At 29.0% G+C, this 19,408-nt stretch overlaps 6 protein-coding genes and 1 long non-coding RNA gene across 7 annotated transcripts; 3 read left to right on the top strand and 4 right to left on the bottom strand.

The window, feature by feature from the left end:
- Window positions 1-218: 218 nt before the first annotated feature.
- Window positions 219-2,608, top strand: Dhdds (Dehydrodolichyl diphosphate synthase subunit). Its single transcript, XM_076797343.1, has 5 exons — window positions 219-802; window positions 885-1,046; window positions 1,144-1,292; window positions 1,370-1,554; window positions 1,615-2,608. The coding sequence occupies exons 1-5, from the start codon at window positions 642-644 to the stop codon at window positions 1,843-1,845; spliced, it is 888 nt and encodes a 295-aa protein (XP_076653458.1). The 5' UTR covers window positions 219-641; the 3' UTR covers window positions 1,846-2,608.
- Window positions 2,609-2,718: 110 nt separating this feature from the next.
- Hook (hook microtubule tethering protein) lies at window positions 2,719-5,467 on the bottom strand. Its single transcript, XM_076797342.1, has one exon. It carries the CDS (start codon window positions 4,900-4,902, stop codon window positions 2,794-2,796), a length of 2,109 nt encoding a protein of 702 aa, XP_076653457.1. The 5' UTR covers window positions 4,903-5,467; the 3' UTR covers window positions 2,719-2,793.
- A 183-nt stretch (window positions 5,468-5,650) lies between these two features.
- Snup (snurportin-1) lies at window positions 5,651-7,549 on the top strand. The gene is made up of 6 exons (XM_076796551.1): window positions 5,651-5,948; window positions 6,033-6,231; window positions 6,295-6,547; window positions 6,621-6,809; window positions 6,895-7,266; window positions 7,348-7,549. Exons 2-6 carry the CDS (start codon window positions 6,059-6,061, stop codon window positions 7,369-7,371), a joined length of 1,011 nt encoding a protein of 336 aa, XP_076652666.1. The 5' UTR covers window positions 5,651-5,948; window positions 6,033-6,058; the 3' UTR covers window positions 7,372-7,549.
- On the bottom strand, window positions 7,244-9,717 carry LOC143358981 (uncharacterized). The gene is made up of 6 exons (XM_076796550.1): window positions 9,142-9,717; window positions 8,774-8,982; window positions 7,918-8,309; window positions 7,652-7,826; window positions 7,483-7,572; window positions 7,244-7,376 (listed from the first exon to the last, which is right to left on the bottom strand). Exons 1-6 carry the CDS (start codon window positions 9,287-9,289, stop codon window positions 7,368-7,370), a joined length of 1,023 nt encoding a protein of 340 aa, XP_076652665.1. The 5' UTR covers window positions 9,290-9,717; the 3' UTR covers window positions 7,244-7,367.
- Window positions 9,718-9,746: 29 nt separating this feature from the next.
- On the top strand, window positions 9,747-10,842 carry LOC143358980 (uncharacterized). Its single transcript, XM_076796549.1, has 4 exons — window positions 9,747-10,238; window positions 10,308-10,443; window positions 10,509-10,629; window positions 10,703-10,842. The coding sequence occupies exons 1-4, from the start codon at window positions 10,106-10,108 to the stop codon at window positions 10,805-10,807; spliced, it is 495 nt and encodes a 164-aa protein (XP_076652664.1). The 5' UTR covers window positions 9,747-10,105; the 3' UTR covers window positions 10,808-10,842.
- Window positions 10,843-11,100: 258 nt separating this feature from the next.
- On the bottom strand, window positions 11,101-17,669 carry Twy (fas-binding factor 1 twitchy). Its single transcript, XM_076796543.1, has 13 exons — window positions 16,865-17,669; window positions 16,365-16,542; window positions 15,529-16,166; window positions 14,036-14,548; window positions 13,720-13,940; window positions 13,479-13,641; window positions 13,010-13,301; window positions 12,646-12,878; window positions 12,044-12,187; window positions 11,803-11,967; window positions 11,552-11,709; window positions 11,308-11,440; window positions 11,101-11,235 (listed from the first exon to the last, which is right to left on the bottom strand). Exons 2-13 carry the CDS (start codon window positions 16,540-16,542, stop codon window positions 11,167-11,169), a joined length of 2,907 nt encoding a protein of 968 aa, XP_076652658.1. The 5' UTR covers window positions 16,865-17,669; the 3' UTR covers window positions 11,101-11,166.
- Window positions 17,670-17,823: 154 nt separating this feature from the next.
- LOC143359342 (uncharacterized) lies at window positions 17,824-18,563 on the bottom strand. The gene is made up of 3 exons (XR_013083102.1): window positions 18,367-18,563; window positions 18,156-18,293; window positions 17,824-18,086 (listed from the first exon to the last, which is right to left on the bottom strand). It is a non-coding gene; the product is annotated as an uncharacterized LOC143359342 (long non-coding RNA).
- Window positions 18,564-19,408: the final 845 nt, after the last annotated feature.

Genomic DNA, 19,408 nt, shown 5'->3' with positions numbered 1-19,408 from the left:
AATTTGTATGCGTTCATACAGAATGACATATTAATAATTTTCTCTCAAAAGCTGAAATTCAAGATGGATGCTGAGCAACTCGACTGAAACTCGAAATATCGATGTGTAACGATACATATATATACAGATGTTATACATGTATGTATGTATGTATGTATGTATATATGTATGTACACATACACACACACGCACACTTATATGTATATGTATAGCATGAATGTATTGTATGTATGCAATCCTTCGTATCTAACTCTTATAAGATTTTTGTCTTTCTGAAAAAATTATTAACGAGTTTAAAAATAAACTAATTTAACATACAATAGCACATGAATTATATAAACGGAGACATTATGAAACAAATTACTAAATTTTTGAACACGTATTTAAAATGTTGATAAGGTTAAATGTCGACGTGTCATGTAGGATAATTACAATATTTATGCATGTTTTTTCACATTGACGTGTTATACAATGTTAACAGTACAATTGTACAATATTCAGTACTAAGAAATTCGTGTAAAATACAATATATTTTTAAATAAAAGTGTTGTATCATACTGTTATACGTAGTGGTAAAATATATAAGAAACAAGTGTTAAATATTTGTTAGCAATATTTACATATTTCAACTCTTGTCAATAATGTCATGGATAAGAGATAGTACCGTAACCTGGTTTCAACTTTTGGCTACAAAAGTATTAAAAACTGGACATATTCCTAAACATGTAGCATTTATAATGGATGGTAATAGACGATATGCAAGTAAAAATGGGATGGATAAACTAGATGGCCATACAAAAGGGTATGTATTAATGTGAGGTATATGAATATTTCTAACTTTTATATTTTAAACGTATATTATCTTGTATGTATTTAATTTCTAGATTTGATAAATTTTCTGAAACTCTACAATGGTGTAGAGTTCTTGGAATAGAAGAAGTAACATTTTACGCGTTTAGTATTGAAAATTTTAAACGGAAACAAGAAGAGGTAAATGGACTAATGAATCTTGCAGAGCAGAAATTTCAAAAACTACTGTCTGAGAAGTATGTTTAGATTTGGTTATTGTTGAAAAATAATAATATTTACTGTCACAAGATTATAATAAGGCGACAGAAAGTAATAAATATATTTTTATTTCAGAGATAATGTTAAAAAACATGGACTATGTGTTCGCATAATTGGTAATCTGTCATTATTACCTCAGAATATACAGAAATTAATAGCAGAAACTATGATGTTCACTAAAGATCATGACAAAGCATTTCTTAACATTGCATTTGCCTACACATGTAGGTATATTTAAATATTACATTGTAATTAAAGAAAATTGTGTTTACTCTTTAATTAATCTTACAAAATACTTTAGCAAGAGATGAAATTACACATGCAATTCAAGATGTAATTGAAGGTGTTGAGAGTGGTGATATTCTCTTAGAAGACATTGATGAAAATTTAATTTCCAACTGCCTGTATACAAATAATTCACCAAATCCTGATTTATTAATTCGTACTTCTGGAGAAGTTAGATTTAGTGATTTTCTAATGTGGCAAGTAAGTCTGAAAATTATTGACATTCTATTTCTTGTTTTCTAAACATCTATTTCATTTCAGATATCAAATACATGCATTTATTTTACTAATGTATTATGGCCTGAATTTAATATTTGGGATTTCCTTAACGCAATATTGTATTATCAAAGATCCTATTCCGATATGCAAAAGATAATTAAAATACAAAATGTAAAACCTACTATGCAAAACAGTAGACAATCAACATATATAGACAACTTACATCATAAAAGAAAAATTGCACTTGAAAGAATATACCCATCGACCATTTAAAACTAGTGTGCTGAATATTTAGATAAAAGTATTTATAATATTTAAAGTAAAAGTAAATCACATTGTACATTTGTGTAAACGTAATATGTTCCTCTATATGAATTTTGCATTTAATATGTACATACCTTAAAAATATTTTCATATAGCAGATTTTTTCAAGTCTGCTAAATTTCACAAAACTGTTAAGATATGTATAAATATAAATATTACGAATTTGTAAGTCTTGTTATATTCTTACAAAAAGAAGGTGTATCATATATATTTTTGCGCCGTGTGAATTATCTTCTGAAAACGGATATTAATTGTACATGTGCAAGATAAAAAATCTAAATAATAAATACAAATTTCGTGTACATACGTATATTTATTTATTTATTTTACTCTATATGTTTACAAACTTTTATATTATTTTCTATATAAATAAAATTTATAAATAAAGTTATTTTCCACAAATATCCCAAATATCAAATTTGTTGAATCATGTTGACTTGTTTTTAATACTTTTACATTTTTCTTAGAATAGCATTCTTATATTTCATTATATTGGCAGTCTTCTTATTAAACCTTTTTCATTTTAAAACCTTTAAACTTTTCCAATGTGCCTGTGCAATAGTATAAATATTACGTTGAATGTGGTATAAATATTAGAAGACACATTAATATTATAATTCACTTTACTAGTATATAAATAGAAACATAATACAACATATTTTCATATTTTGAAATTCATACGATCTCTATACACAATTATTATCCCACAGAAGCACAAAAAGAATAATGTACATATAGGATATGTATATACAATTGCACGCGTGTTGTGTCAATATTATGTTAATATAATTTTGTAGTTATACAATAAAAAGTTAATCTTACATAAATAGGAAATCATAAAGTAGTTAAGTTCATAGATTGCAAAAACAAAGTCTAGATTTTGAAAAAAAGTTTCATTTACTTTGAATTATAAGGCAAATTATGCCTTGCGGATGGTTGCCTTTGTCTCGCTAAAAATGATTGTCCCTGAGGTTGCAAGGCTGCAAATCGCTGATCTATTGCTTCTCTATGTAAAGTGAGGGTTAAACGATAAACAGCAGATGTCATTAGTTTCTCTTCCATTTCTTTAATTAATTTGGATTCTTTCAAAGATCGCTCCATTTCTTCCATAATTTTCCGTTGTTCTAAAATTTGATTCCTTAATACAGCTACTACATTAGGAGACGAGCTACTTTGTTTAGGATCAAAACACTTTATAACGCTTTTTGCTTTTTCAACATGTTTTTTATAACGTTTCTCAAGGGCTGCAATATCGTATTCTTTACGCGATATCGTTTCGTATAACGCAAACACCTTTTGCCTTTGAATTTGCAATGTATTATCTCTTTCTTCAATTTGAAGAATCAAACGTTCCTTTTCGGCATGTGCTTTTCTTAACTCGCATTGCAGCTGTGTTACTTTTTGCGCCAAATTGGTGCTATCAATTTTATTCGATCCGCTTGTCTGATTTCCCAATGCCTCTTCTAATTTATTTTCTAGTTCAAGTATTCTTTGATTAGCCTTACGATTTTGATCTCTGAATTTTTTGAGTCTTTCTTCTGAATCTTCTATCAGTGCCTGAACCGTAGGTAATTTATCTTCGCTTCCCTTTTGCTTGAGTTTCAACATTTTATTTTCATGTTGTAAACACAATAATTTCTCCTTAATTTCAAGCGGAATCATTTCTGCATTTGCAACAGTACTATCAGTGCTGGGTTTCATCATGTTTTCTGCAGCTTGTAACTGTGTACATTTCAATTCCTCATTCGTTTCTTTTAAAGCATCTCGTTCGACAATCAACCTATCTCTTTCTCTTTGTAAAGTACTTAATTTTGCTTCCATTTTCTTCCCTTCAAATTCAAGCTTATCACACTTATTAATTTGCTCATCTAATTTATGATGAACTTCAGCAAGTTGTTGCTTGCAAACTTCCAAGTGATTACGTAACATATTGGTTCGTTTTGATTCTTCTTCGTAATCTATTTTAGATTGCAAATATTCCAAATTTTTATCTTCTAATATCTTAACTTGCCTTCTTAAATCGCTAAAATCTTCCATTTTCTTTTTGTACGACTCGATCGTAAGTTCATACTTGGACACCTTGTCTGCAGTCTCTTTTAATGCATCTATCTCGTCTTTTAAGTGATTAGCCTCGTCTGCTGCTTTTTGTAAATCTTCTTGCTTAGATTGTAATTCGAATACTTCCTTCTCTAATAGTTCTACCTTTAATCTATAATCATCTCTAGAAGTTTCTACCTTAAATAATTCATCTTTCAGAGCTTCCACCTGTTTCCTAAGGCCAGAATATTTTATAATTGAACCACTTTCTTCTGGATTTTCAAATTCATCCAATCGCTCTTGAAGTTTCTTATTTTCTGCAACCAATGCTGCTTTTTCTTCTTGCAGAAGTGACAACTGTTGATCGAGTTCATGACATCTTTGCGCTAGTTGTTCTTTCATATCAGCAGTTAATTGAAGCTCGGCTATTAATCTTTGCTGAATACCATCGGCTACGTCCAAAGATTCAAAATTAAGGCTGGTGCCTAAACTTAATCTTGGTCCATTCATATTACTTTCCAATTCTTGAATACTTTGCATAATAGCTTGTTGAACAGTTTCTTCCATACCCATAATCCTTGTTATATATTGCTGTTTCTGATTACAGTTAACAGCACATCCAAGAATTAATTGTAATAACCGGTGTAATTCATGTTTGTCACAGTGTTCACCGATTCTAGTCGCATCGGGTTTCACGTAACCAGATAACTGTTGATTTAAACATTCTATATAGTACTCTATTACTGCTTCAATTATCTTTTTAAGATTACTGACTTTAAGACGCCAATTAGAACTGACATCGCTTTTAATTTTTGCTCTCCAAACAGCTGTAAACCATTCTGGAGCAATTTGAGCCAAAGCATCTGCTAAGGCAACACCATCGCTTATATCCTCAGCTGATGAGTGAGGTGCTTCAATATCAAATGTGTCTAACCATTTAATCAAATTATTTAATTGCTGGTCATCCATTATCGTCTTCGATTAAAATCTTCTTTGTCAAACGATCGAAAAGTTTATAAGTACGTGTCTTATCATATACAAAAGCTTTCTGCCACACGACAATTTTATTAAAAATTTTATCTTAGAATCTATTTCTTCTTACTTGGATAATTAGTTCGCAGAGAAACCAATATTTTAACATAATTAGACAATTTGTTAATATTGTTCCTTATCATATGTAAAAGTGTGATAAGTCTCGTATAATGACGTTCACTTTGACGTATCGTCGTATAGAATGGTATAGAATACAAGTAGACAGATTATGGTTCCTTTAAGTATTTCTTTTAGTTACTTTTATTGTAAACTTACGAAAACTGACGAGTATCTACTGGAACCAACAGGAACCATGAACCATAATTGACCATGACTGGACATCAGTTCTTTCTAAGCATCAGTTAGTCAATAGGTACTTCATACAAGGTTTGTAATTTCTTGTTTCAGATGGTCCAGGACTGTTCAGGACTTTAATCCTAATCAAATGAAACTGGACAGGACCTTTTTAAAGATTTTATGTTTATTTCTAGATTTTCCAGTTTCTTTCGTTAATTGATATTTTATTTAGTTCTTCTGTAGGAGCTTTCTTTCTAACTTTCATGTAAACGATACCTCTTTAAAAAAAAATATTAAAACCATATATTTAATGTTTCAAATTTCACTCTTGTCTCTATTGACAATACTGTCGATTGCACTATCGTACCTATGTTCATGTGATTGCGCAACAACACAAACTCGTTTGTTGATGTTGCCAATCATATGACGTAGAAAGATTTTGTTGGTAGTTGATTGTATTTCAATACCTATAAATACGTAGTCATTCACAATTGTAAAGTCCCACATTCATAGTACATATAAAAAAATCACTGTAACAGATCGTAGTATGCGAATCGTAGTATGTCAGCGTAAATACGTTTTTACGCGAAACTAAATGGGAATTATTTAAACGAATAAAATGTATATGAATAATTTTCATTTTATACATAAATCACATAAATCTATTTTTAAAATATTGTGAAAAGGTTCGTACACATCTGTCACTCTTCGAAGGAAAATTAAATTCCTATTTCTAAAATTTTAATTCATTATTTCTATACACAATCCAGTGTCACATAATAAATATTAGACAACTATGGCAACTGAAGTGAAAGATAATTTAAGAAGACTAAATGAAAAAGAAAATGGTAATCAACGCGCTATATTTTATAAAAAGCCGATTAAAAGAGATAATTATAACCTAAATATACAAAATATTGACACTCCTCAAGAATTAAGACGCCAGCGTTTGTTGCAATTTCAAAAGAGGTATGCATACAATTTTTATGTTTATTCATTATTACATTTCATAATTATAACAATAATGTTTAGATGTAGAGACAGTGCATTTAATGCTGGACGTGGAATATTGGAGGAAGCTTTCAATTCCGAAGAAGAGCTTGACGAGGATATGGAAATTGACGAAAGTTACAAAAAGAGAAATTATTCATTCAAACGACATAAATGTTACGCAAATCAATTAATGATGTCTGAATGGATGTTAGATGTACCTCAAGATTTTGTAGAAAAGTGGATCATAGTGCCTTGTCCAGAAGGGAAAAGAACTTTAGTAGTTGCATGTAAAGTATGTTTAAAAGAATGTTAAAATTAAAATGTCATTTCCATATTTAGTGCTACACTTTGTATATTATTTGTAGGGTATAACGAAGGCATATAATAAACGAGGTAACCGACTTGGAAAATTTTATTCAGCACTTCCAGGTGGTAATCCTTCGGGTCACAGAGGTAATTGTACTATCATCGATTGCATTTGGATAAAACAACAAAAAGTATATTATGTCTTGGATGTGCTCGCATGGTGCAATCAGTCACTTGTAAACTGTGATGTAAGATTTCTTATTTTCTATAATTACTTATATTTTAAAATTTATTGTGATCCACCAGTCATTTATAAAGAATTTTTTATTTCAGACTGAATTCAGATTTTTCTGGTTAAAATCACAATTACAAGAAATAAAAGAACTACAAGAAAGAAATATGCCCATGAATACATTTCCAATATTGTCTCTACCAAATATTAGTTGTAGCTTAAATATAAGTTCAGAATTAGCAACTCTACCCAACTTGCCCCCTTTGGATGGTTTACTATTCTATCATCGCGATGGACAATATACGAAAGGTCGTACTCCACTTGTAACATGGTTGAAACCTTTTATGTTGACTGAAGTACTCGGTATCTTTATACCAGCACCTCTTGATGAAAAACCCGATGGGTATATAGATTTCAAATATTATATTCTTAGCAGTAAAGCCAAAAAGAGAAAGGAGGAAGTGGAAACGCAAGTATGTCTATTTTTTTTATTAAAATAAGACTTTCATAGTCACTTTCATAATCAAATAAATAAATTATGCTTTACTTTTTAGACACAGATGGACATTGCAGACTAAAATTCCTAAAAACAAATATTTTTTATTTGGATGAACGAGCTTCTTATTTAGAAGTACAGTATAATATATTAAAAAACAAATATAGTTAATTGTATATATATATATCCGTACCTCTGAAGTTAATGTATGAAGGATATCGACGGATTTTTCATTTAAATATAACAAAACACGATTCATAGTTTCCGTGTTCATCAGTTTCATCTGAAAATGACAAAGATTATTTTAGAAACAAAAAATGATTGTTAGCATGTGTCTTGTCATCAATAGTATAATTATTTACTTTATTTCCTCTGATTGAAAATGAAGGTAAACTGATTTTGCATAATATACATAATCCTAACTGTAAGGAAGCAGTTTGTAATATTTGTTCGTATAAAAGAGCACGAAATTTTTTTATGTGTTCCAAATTAAAGGAAATTTCAACATTTGATGTATCAGTTTGATCTTTCATAATCCTGAAAACAATGATATATAACATATGTATATAGTACATAAATTTATAATATTATAAGTATTATAAACATCTTTTTAAATAAATAAACGTACGTTCTTAACATTTTTACTAAATCTGAGATTTGAAACTTCATCAGTATCATATTTGTATCAGGTAATCCTGGAATTCTATATTCCATACGAATTTCACCTTTGTGTTTTGAATGCTCTTCTTTATTAGTTGGAGTAATTATAATTGGAATTAGCCACATTAAATCATCCTCCTGAGCGGAGAGCTCAATAATCACACAATCAAACATGTGACTTAACAAAGTATGAACAGCAAGCATAGTTCTTTGTGTACCTCGACATAATAGAAGTGGTAATCTCATAGTATTAGGAGTGGCTAATTCACTGGTGGTAGTTTTCCAAGACAATAATATTCCTGTATACATACACATTTCTGTACCGTTTTCATGACCATAATTTCTTCCATGTACTTCGATCTGTATGTTAAAAACACATTAGTAAAAAATTATAGCTATTTCCTTTTGTACAGGATGTCTCATCTAACTTGAGAATCTTAGATATCTCTCTTATTTTAGACGATACAAAAATATATCAGAAGAAGACATGATTTGATTCGAAGGATCAAAAAGTTATTTGAAGGTTACACTTCCTAAGATTTTCATCATCAAAGTTTTTCTGAATAGAACTAATTGTGTTGATATTGATATTGATTGATTTACATCATAATTTACTACTTATGCTTACTCTAAATTTTGTTTAAATTTTTTATACTCAAAATTACAAAAACATTGAAATGAATTTTTTAGCCATTGCAGTGTTTGATTCCTGAAACAAAATCATGTTTTCTTCTAATATTTTTTCATATCATAAAGAAAGGAAAGGAAAGTGTTTAAACCAGGTAAAACACCCAGTATAATTTTTATCTTGTTATTGATAACACCTTAATTGGTACTGGATCCATTGGACTAGGTCTAGTTGTTACATGATCCATAACAAACATTTTTGCTTGATACGCAACATCCTCTTGTGTCAAAGTTGCTGCAACTTCCTCCCTTAATCGTTTAGAATACTGTTTTAGATGAACTTCATCTTGATGAAAATTAAATAGAGTAGATACACCATAAATGTTCCATGTTTGATGTAATAATTCTATAAAATTTGAAATATTGTTATATTTCTTCAATACTTCTATTATTGTATATAATATGAATTTATAATTTTGACTACTTTCTAATTAAAACGTTAACAACAACAATAATAATAATATAAGCAATATAAGAATGTAGTATAATAATATGAGCAAAATACCAGATAATTCTTGAACAGGTTCTTCTTCGTCCACTGGTGTAACATTGACATTTAAACTAAAACGCTGTTTCCCTCGCGTTCGTGTTTTCCAAGGTGAGTTAATAGTACGACTACTGGTTGGTAGTATATTTTGTTGACTACTCTCCATTCTATCGCAAAACTGTTCTCGAAACGATATATTTCATTGAATGTTGTATGTAAACTGTTTACTAATTTGAAAACATTTCAAAATTAAGCCACAGAATAAATAGCATACAGTTTTACTTCGAGATCGTCTCGTAGGTGTATACTACCATAGATGAGGTATAGGATAGACCTATCATCCAATATATTTTTGTGGCCCACATTTTTGGGGTCATGTAACCCCATTACCATTTTCGTGTCACATCTTGTATTACCAATTGGAACTAAAATTTGCTGACAGCATCCTCAGTGATAGGAATTAAATTAAAAAAATAAACGAATAATTCTAAAAACCTCTGATTTTTTGAACAGTCGACATTTCAGAACATGAGACATGAAGCCCCATAAGATGATAGGTCTATCCTTATACTGCCTTATACCTCGTCTGTGATACTACACTATATAAAGGCGAAAGTCCTGTAGTACGAATAGCGTTGCCACTTCCGCTATCTCTGTCCTTTATACTGGCACTTTGGTGCTCTGGATGAAAAGGGACGAAATACCGCATGCGATAAATTATGAACGTTGGAAAACGGATGAATGTTAATACTAAAATTATGTCACCGATAATTATTTCCAAGTTTTGACTAGTTTTAGGAATGTATAGAGCCGAGATTGCAAGGACACAAATACCAAAGATTCTAACAGGACTTTCGAGTCAGGTATATTTTGTGTGGCTATGGGGTCTCTGTGTCCAAAGTACTCCGTGGTTGGCGTTTATCGAAGGAAGGATTATTTTGAATATTTCTTCTAACGTTATTATATTTTGAAACTTTGTAAAATGGAAAATATTAACACATTTATAGAAAATTTACGTAAAATAGAAGCGGTCCGTGAAAAACAGTTTCAAGAGAAGATAAGAGAACAACATACAGAATATGATAATTTAATAAAGACATTAAAAACTATAAAAGGTTTCCACAATTTTGTTTAATATTATTATCCTAGTTTTAATTATAGTTCTGATTGCATATCTATTTTAGACGAGAGAAATGAGTTTAAGGAAACTTTTAGTAAGAATCTTCGACGTATAACAACATATAAACATTCAATATATAATTTATGTACAAATAATGAAGAGCTTCCACCAGCATTACCAATTTCTCATGAGCACCATAGGTATGACAATCTGATTAGAATTCTTGCTTTGTACCAGTAAAAGTAAATTTCATGATTTATTTTAGACAAACAATTACATTTATATCACAAGCCATTGATTTCATAAACGGAATACAACATGTCAATAAGATTTTTGATAATGACACTCAAAAGGACATTAATTCTACAGATCTTGTTAATAATATTGTAAGGTCACTTTATGTCACATATATTGAAATTACTATTTATAATTTTTTTTATACTTTCTGTTTTTTTACAGACATCTTGTACAAATTCTATAGCAAGTGAAACATCCAGGATAAAGTCCATACTGACTGCAACAAAAGCATTACAGAACACTGCAAATATGATGCAAGAAAGTTGATCGATACATCATAAGTTTCGATTTTTTAAAAATATTTTATTTCTAATTCAACTTAAACTTTAAAGTTCAAATAAAATGTACATTCACTTGTTCATGGTAAAGTATTATTCTTAAATATAAATGGATTTTTAAAAGCATAATTTAAAAAGAGATTCGTTGTTGATATGAACAGTAGAGATACTTATTTATATGTAGTAATATAACATTATTAAATCAATATTTTTTTATACAAATTTGATATGTTTCTTATATTGTATAGTATTGAAATGTTAAGTTTACAATATTCTATTTTAGTAACTATTACTTATACAATCTACTTCCATATAAAATATTAATATCTATCTTACAGTTTAAACATTTCAAGTGATAGAATCATAATGATCATCAAGACTTAATTTCAGCATAGTTAAATTTGGGTCTGCAATTTTCTGTAACAAAAGATAGAAAAAAAGGAGATATTTTATGTAGCAATATTACTTTCACAAATATTTTTTCCTTACCATTAATTCTGAAGTGATTTGAGATGTTGAAGGTATAACAGAGAAAGGTAACATTTCATGACTAAAACTATGCGATACATTTGTGTCTCTTTCTGGTTTCTCAGTTTCGCAAGACACTGAGATCATTTGCCCCCTTTGAAATAAGGGCATGCATTTAATTAATAATAAATATATTTTCGGTTGAATAACCTGTTTGAAAAATATTTTTTCAATTTAATACAGAAAAAATTTTTCATTTACTTACTTTAAAATATTGTATTGTTCACTGCCAATTTTTTTTTCTTTTTCCATAAATGCTTTAAGTTGCATTTGTAGCAAGCCAAGTGTCTCTTTGTGTCGACTTTCTAAATGTTTTGCATCTTCTAAAGCTTTCATTCCTTCATGCTTTTTTGTTAAAGCTGACTGTATTGTTGCAAAACCATATAAAAATTATACTTGGAATCTTAGAAATACGATTGCAACCTTATAATATGTATTTTTTATAATAAATGGTACCTGTGTGAGTTTTTCGAGTTCTTTAGCACGCAAAACAAGCAGATTTTCCTTGTCTTGTAAAATTTGTTTATGAACATTAAGTTCATTCATTTTTTCTTGCCATTGTAGTTTTTTATGGTTAGCACAAGCAGCAGTTTCTTGTGCTATTTGAATAGCAGCTTCTAACTATGAAGGTTATTAAAATATACATATTATTGTTTCAATACAGGAAACCTATATATTATTTCATAATTGTTAGTACCTCAACTTTGGCAATGTCATCACTATTAAATTTGAGTCTTTTCATTGTTTGTAATTGTACTCTTTCTGCTACTATTGCCTCTCTTTCTTGTTGAATTAATTGTAATTGTCTATCGTGTTCTTTTGTCCAAGATTCTTTCAACGCCTATACATACAATATATTCAAGTAGAAATAAAGAAATTGTTTAATGCGTGTCAACATATTGCATTCGAAATAAGCACTAATATGTATGCACGTATTTTTAGTTGAAATGTGGACACATATTTCTCTTTCCATAAGATAGTATTGTATAAAATAATGCCTGTTAATGATAAGGTATCATCCAGGGAATGGTGTGTGGTGAGGAACTATTATATGAAAATAATATATTAGTAATTAGAACAATTTTTTAAAATCTTTTTCAGGCACAGTCAAATTGCCAACAATAGCCTGCCTGCTATGTATGAATTAGGAGTATGCAGGTGTATGTAAATCTAAATCTACTAAAAATGAATATTAATGCAATATCATAGGAAACTGCATGCTACACATTTCAATCAATTCTTTTTAATAAGCATACTCAGATGGTACTATACAGATTTTTATAGAAACCTTATTTATACCTGTAAATAATCTCTTTCCCATTTTACTTTTTCTTCAAACAGCTCTCTTTCTCTTAAAAGTAGTGCAGTCTTGTTTTCAAGCATTTCTTGTGTTTGATTACTATGCATAGTGTGCTTTTGAAGTTCTCCCATAAGATGTGTAAGTTGAATACTAAATTTGTCTACTGTTTCAATAAATTTATTATGATTCTCTTTCAAAATATTAGTTTGATTTTTTAATTCAATTTTTTGAGCTGTAAACATTAATTGTACAACATAAATTTATATACTTATTATGTTAGTATTAAAAGAAAAAGCAAACAGAGTGAGTTATTGAGTATAATTAAGAAAAACGCTTTATTGATATATAATTGAATAGGTTTACCTTTTATGTCATTCTCACAAGCTTTTAAATAATTTTCACGGCGTTCCGTTAACTCAATATCTTTAAGTTCTATTTTTTCTTTATTTTCTCTCATGTTTTCAATGATAGAATTAGCGTTTTCTAACATATTTTCCACATCAATTTTTCGAGTTGTAATAGTTTCCATTACCTGATCTTCTGTCTGCTTAGCTTTACATATACTTTCTGTTATATTAGAATATTCTTTTTCTAAAAACTTTATATTTTGAGAATGTAGTTCTTTAAGTTCTTGTATGTGTTGAACGTGTTCATTCTATTTGTAAAATTTAAATAGTATGGATAATTAGTAATTATTGGTATTATTCAATTTAGAAAATTAAAGAAACGATTACATAAATAAAAGTTGGACTTTTAATTATGTTAAGTAACATAAAATTTCTTATAATCAATAATACTATTAATAAATATATGGTAACACATATTTATTGACCTTTAAATTATGTATTTCTTCTTTATGCAGATTTTCCATTTGTACCTTTTCATTCCTCAATTTTTCTAATTTCGCTATATAGTCAGTTTCCAATACTTCTATTTCTTGTCGTACCCTTTCCTCGAATTTTAACATTCCCTCTTTTAGAAACGAAATTTGCCTCCTAGAAATAAAACTTCATTGTTTTATTTTATATCTTGCGTTCTATATCATTTTAACATTATACATATAATAAACATACTCGTAAAACTCAACTTGACAAGTCTCTTCATTATTGTGCCTATCATTTGTAGCAGCTAATAAATTCTCTAATTTAGATTTCTCTGCTTGCAGCATTTTTATTCTTTCCTCTAATTCTTCTTTTTCATTTGATATATTTCTTTCCTTTTCATTTTGTTCAAATTTACAACTAGCGTAAGTTGATGTAGTACTTGATATTGGTATAGGTTTGGCCATCAAGGTCTTAAAAAATAAAATTTTAAGCATATTCTTATTTATTTCATACCGTTTTGTTTTGGAAAGATTTGCATGATTACTATGTATAAGATAATGCTTACTTGTATATATTGATTAATGCGTTCTTGTTGTGTTTTTATTTGATTCTCCAATAAAAGTTGTCTTTCAAATTGTAATTTTAACAACGAATTAAATTGCTTTTCTTGATTATGAAGTACCAACTGTTGAGCATCTGATACCTTATTCAACTGTTCATTTTGTTGAGATAGTATACCTGCAGTCTTTAATTCGTGTTCTTGTTGCTGCATAGTTATAATTGCAGCCTGCTGGTGAAATTGTGCACCAAATAATAATGACATATCTTCTGGAGCTAAGCTATGTTCATCAGGTACTTTAGAATTTGTTGAACTTTTGATACCTTCACGTTCAACAATATCTTTATCAAGAGGTTTTGTTTTCACATCATTTGGTAAATTATCTCTTGGAGCCTCTTTTACTTCATTACTTTTCTTTTCTTCAAATTTCTTTGTACCGCCCAACCATTCTGGTAAATTTTCTTCTAATTTAGAAGTATGCACATTTATATCTCTAGCTGGTATATTCTCATCTGTTACCTTAAAAATTAAAGAGATATATTAAAAATTGCAGTTTAATATAAACATTATTATAAATGTAAATAATATTTCTATGTAGCCTGGCTGTATGTAAGGATTATGACATTTTGCTCTGCATTGTTTAACACAATTGTTACTCTACATAACACAATACATATTATGTTGTCTATTATTTCATTATTCAGTATATGATTCCTACATTATGTGTATATATAAATGTACTATAATTAATACATATATTAATGCATGCAGATAGCAGACAAATTAACGTGACGGTATCGAATTTATAAAATAGTATACAATATATAATTCATACAATATTCAAGAATATGTTCATCGTCTTGATAGATTTTATTCAAACAAATTAAACAGAATTGAGGTCAGCAAGTCTTTCGCTTATGCACAGGCATATTTTGAAATTAAATTTAATTAAAAACGAAATAGAGAGCAAGACAAAATTAGCTCCGCATTTAATGTGTTAAAGAAAGATGTATATAGGTATGATTCATATAATATAACAAGAAGCAAAAGCATCAGTAAAAAGATATGAATGATGTACATGAAAAAAAGATGTAATAACAGACTAGAGAAGACTGAAGATCATGTAAAAATATGATAAAAAAGAGTTATAAGAATGATCAAAATAGAAAGTAAAATTAAGTAATCAAGAGAAAGGAATTAACAGAAAGTTAAAAAGAATGATACAAGGAACAAGGCAGGAAATAAAAATATAGAAGAACTGAATAGATTGATCAAGAAGTAGAATAAACATAACAGAAAAATTAAGTCTTTATTAGAAAAGTTACAAGAATACAAGCAAATATACTGAAGAGGAAGTAAATTAATTTATTCTAAGTGAATTGAACCTACATAATCATAAAAGATCAGTATTAAAAAAAAGTAATTGAACAGTGAGCTCAAAAATGATATGAAGCTGAAATTAATGAAGGTACTAAATATCGACATTTTAATATAATTACCAAGTCAAAATTTTGTTCAGATAACAAGTCAGTGGATAATAAACCAAGAGGGTCATTTATGATTTTTGCATTTCTTCTGCCTCTACGAGATTCTCTTGACATTGGTTTATTTGGTTCATCAACAAGTTGAGATTTTTGTTTCTGCGTAGTAGTTCTAAACTCTGCAGAATGTGAAGGATTTTCAAATTCTAAATTTTTTGTAAAAGATGAACGAGTTTTGTTCTCAAATAAACTCTCTATTAGCGATGATTTTTTTGATTTGTCATCCGTTAGATTTAATTTACTATTACCAAACCTATTCGCTAAAATATCGTCTTTATTTTTAAGAACATTTTGTAGCTTCTGTTCATGTTTTTCAGTAGATGATTCATTTTGTAATAAAATAGAATTGCTTCTAGCTGCATAATTACTTGACTTCTGCGAAAGTAGTTCATTGATATCATCATTTTCAAAATTAAGCTTTGTTTCTGATTCATTATTCGTTTTAATACTTGTTGCCGATGTAGCTGGTGTTTTAATTTTAAACAAATCTTCCATTAAGCTACTTTTACTTCCACTTGTAAGAAAATTTTTCTTTTCTTTCAAGGAAGCCTCATCATCAAGAAGCAAACCAGTTAACGAATCATCTTCATTAATATCTATATAACAAAAATATCTTTTTTAATTTTTAGAAATTATGTAAAATTTAAGTAACTAAATATAAATAAATAAATATAACATTAAGTTCTACATGTATAATTAGAGATTTTAATGATTATACTATGCTGAAATAATAATTATAAAAATTTGTTTTGTTCCTAAAATATCTAAATACTGTTTATTTATTTTTAAATCACCTTTAAGCGTGACCTTTCTTTTCAAATCTCCATCCAACTGTGCATTAGAATCTTTAATAGTACTTGTAACAGATCTTGTATTTTTAAAGGAGTCATTAAGTAACTCCATCTCTAAACTATCCATGTCTTCTAACACTTGTGTTAGATCTTCTAAATTTGTGTTAGGAGGATCAACCATCTAATGTTAAAAACAAAAATATAATACTAAACAGGTAGGTATTTCTTAAATTTTTTTTGTCAAGTTATTAGAACTAGTAATGCCTTTAAATAATTCTATACCTTTTACAAATGAATAATAAAGCTTTTATGAACTACAATCAATTTATTAAGTAAAAAATAGGAGGAAGTGCAGTTAAAAGATGATATATTAAGCTATATGTTGTGTTTTTCCAGCTAAATGAATCGTTACTATAGGAACAGTCAATGAGGGTAAATACATCCTATGAAAAGTGAAAAAATAATTAATAAAGCTTAAATTATTTGTAATATAGGTAGTCTACCTTCAGAAAAATTCAACATATGTAAACTATGTTATGTGCTTTGTATCATAATACGTATAGTGTTTACATTTAAGTCTTATATTACATGTACAATCTTTATAAACAGCAAGTACCACTTGCTGTCAATTTACACAAAGAATCCTCTGTGCAAATATTTTATCACATATTAATTATACATGTATTGGTCAATAAAATGTTTCTTTTTTATTTTTGGGTATATCTTCAAAATTGTAGAACAATTTAAACGGATCAAAGATAATATGGGATATTAATTGAATATATAAAGCACAAGTACCTATGCTATTAGCAGATAAAATAGATTAGAATTATGAAATGTGTTCAAAAACAGTGTATGTATGCATATTTTATAAAATATGTACATGTGTATGTATCTGAATCATCATACTGATCTTATGGAAGGTGATCAAATTATAACATTATGTCATTCATTCTTCGCCGCAGAGGATTCTTATAAATGCGAAACTTCGGCGTTTTTAGGAAATCAATTTCTAGTGCGCATGCGTCCTGAAGCGTCCTTAAAAAGGTTATGTATTCATGGCATGGATATGAATCAATATGAATACCTCATGAAACGTTAGACTTTACAGGTATCGAAAAATTCTTTCATACGAGATCAAATTTTGTTAAATTGTCACTGCAATTGTATGTTTTTAAATTATTTATTAGGTTAAAGATATTTTATTTTCTAAAATCGGTTAATAGGGATTGTAACAGATAAGACTTCTTTTCAAAAGAAAACTTGTCTAAATAGTATAATATGTAAATAAAACTTTTGTATAACTTAAATGAAGTACAACCACAGAAATTCTATATATAGTTATAATTCTATTTATAAAATAGTATTTGGTATTTAACTTTTATTATATTAATAAACAAGAATGTGACTAATTTTGTTTTGTACGTATATTATATTTAAATCCCTATATTACTCTTGCTCCTGCTCCTATTGTCATAATATTATATATTATCATAAACGACATCGATAGAGTATATTAAGTATATAGGTCCTATATTGAGTATATAGGTGCTGGTACTTTTCTTTATAAAGTTCTAACTCTTGTTTCGATTTTATATTTTCTTCTTCGTCTACTTCCGCAATTTGATTTGTAGTTATATTTAATGTGAGGTGTCTTGAGACACGTCTTTCTTTTTATATTGTTTTATACTCCTCCACTTGTGTTTGTAGCACTTCATATTTATCCTACAACAGTATAAGATTAATAATAAATTTAGGCTATTAAATTAAGACTGTACTACATCAAGAACAAACCAGAAGATCATTGTAGTCAAACTCTTTGACACACCGTTTTCGTCTATCCTCTGCAGTTTATTTAAATAGTTTTTTAAGCGCAACTTTTACTTTCTCCATCGTATAGAGTAGTTGCTACCTTGTATTTTTTTTAATTTTCTACACAAATTTATTTTAAATGAACTTACTTAATTTAAATTGACATTTAATGTAGAAATACATAAGTACTTACCTTTATCTGATTCAACTATTTCTTGCTGAACTGTTTACTGTTAGTTACTTACTTACTGTTAAAACTATGTCTTTAAATAAAATAAAAGATAAAACTTGTAGCACTTACAGTAACTAATAATGGTCCCAGACGCGTTCAAAATTGTTTATACTGTGACATTGGAGAGCAACAGAGAGTGCGCAGTGGTTTCAGTTTACACAGTGATACATTGGACGATTTTTTCGCGCATGCGTATCCAGCGCAGTAACGTATCTATATTTCGAAGAAAGTAGTGAGGTACTATTACTGGCGGGAAAGTACTAGAATAGTCCAGAACGAGAAGACCAAACAAGAGTGCTACGAATTTTTGGTAAATTATTATTAATATTTGATTGACATATACGTGTTATGCATTCATTTTTCAAAATCATATCATAACAAGTTTTGCAAAATTATACAGGATGACTTTACGGATGCCAAAATCGTCGCGCATGGAGAAGATCTCGGCCAATATAAATTATATACCATTCACGGTGTAAAAAGAATAGACGACCTAAGTGGACCTAAGGGACCGTCTCAGGTATATAGTGATGGACACTATCGACTAAAAACTATCGACTAAGTCGATAGTAGCTGTTACTATTTTTAGTCGATTGGTTTTACTGAACTATCGACTGAATTTTGCAGTGATGGAGGTTACTATTTTCAGTCGACATTTTTTACTGAACCAGAGATTTCCTCTCTGACTGAATTATCGACTGATTTATGCAGTGGAAGAGCGGATAGAGCTATACAACGTATCCCGAAAATGTTGCATTTCCTTGAAAGGGATGATTCCTGAGGTGATTTAAAGAAACATTTTCCTTTGCGAAATTGTTCTCCGCGGCTTTGTTAAGGAGTTATTAACAAAAAGTACAAACCAATCAGAGCACGGCTACAGCGGATCGCGCTGAGCCTGGCGTTGGTATTGGCCGGGCCGGAATTCATCAACTGTAACCACACTCTGATTGGTCCGTGTTTTTCGTTGATAACTTCTTAACAAAGCCGTGGAGAACATTGTCGT

This window comes from Halictus rubicundus, chromosome 11 (assembly GCF_050948215.1).
Source record: "Halictus rubicundus isolate RS-2024b chromosome 11, iyHalRubi1_principal, whole genome shotgun sequence".
In the NCBI taxonomy this organism is placed as follows: Eukaryota; Metazoa; Arthropoda; class Insecta; order Hymenoptera; family Halictidae; genus Halictus; species Halictus rubicundus.
This window is presented reverse-complemented; position numbering and strand designations above follow the sequence as displayed.

Excerpts from the sequence above, each read along its gene's own strand:
- Dhdds (XM_076797343.1), top strand. The coding sequence starts at position 642 with ATGTCATGGATAAGAGATAGTACCGTAACCTGGTTTCAACTTTTGGCT. Across the intron at positions 1,047-1,143 it reads CAAAAACTACTGTCTGAGAA|AGATAATGTTAAAAAACATG; the intron begins GTATGTTTAGAT and ends TTTTTATTTCAG. Across the intron at positions 1,555-1,614 it reads GTGATTTTCTAATGTGGCAA|ATATCAAATACATGCATTTA; the intron begins GTAAGTCTGAAA and ends ATTTCATTTCAG.
- Hook (XM_076797342.1), bottom strand. The coding sequence starts at position 4,902 with ATGGATGACCAGCAATTAAATAATTTGATTAAATGGTTAGACACATTT.
- Snup (XM_076796551.1), top strand. The coding sequence starts at position 6,059 with ATGGCAACTGAAGTGAAAGATAATTTAAGAAGACTAAATGAAAAAGAA. Across the intron at positions 6,232-6,294 it reads TTGTTGCAATTTCAAAAGAG|ATGTAGAGACAGTGCATTTA; the intron begins GTATGCATACAA and ends AATAATGTTTAG. Across the intron at positions 6,548-6,620 it reads CTTTAGTAGTTGCATGTAAA|GGTATAACGAAGGCATATAA; the intron begins GTATGTTTAAAA and ends TATTATTTGTAG.
- LOC143358981 (XM_076796550.1), bottom strand. The coding sequence starts at position 9,289 with ATGGAGAGTAGTCAACAAAATATACTACCAACCAGTAGTCGTACTATT. Across the intron at positions 8,983-9,141 it reads ACCTGTTCAAGAATTATCTG|AATTATTACATCAAACATGG; the intron begins GTATTTTGCTCA and ends CAAATTTTATAG. Across the intron at positions 7,573-7,651 it reads TTTCAATCAGAGGAAATAAA|ATGAAACTGATGAACACGGA; the intron begins GTAAATAATTAT and ends TGTCATTTTCAG.
- LOC143358980 (XM_076796549.1), top strand. The coding sequence starts at position 10,106 with ATGGAAAATATTAACACATTTATAGAAAATTTACGTAAAATAGAAGCG. Across the intron at positions 10,239-10,307 it reads GACATTAAAAACTATAAAAG|ACGAGAGAAATGAGTTTAAG; the intron begins GTTTCCACAATT and ends TATCTATTTTAG. Across the intron at positions 10,444-10,508 it reads ATTTCTCATGAGCACCATAG|ACAAACAATTACATTTATAT; the intron begins GTATGACAATCT and ends GATTTATTTTAG.
- Twy (XM_076796543.1), bottom strand. The coding sequence starts at position 16,542 with ATGGTTGATCCTCCTAACACAAATTTAGAAGATCTAACACAAGTGTTA. Across the intron at positions 11,968-12,043 it reads ATGACATTGCCAAAGTTGAG|TTAGAAGCTGCTATTCAAAT; the intron begins GTACTAACAATT and ends TAACCTTCATAG. Across the intron at positions 11,236-11,307 it reads AAATCACTTCAGAATTAATG|AAAATTGCAGACCCAAATTT; the intron begins GTAAGGAAAAAA and ends CTTTTGTTACAG.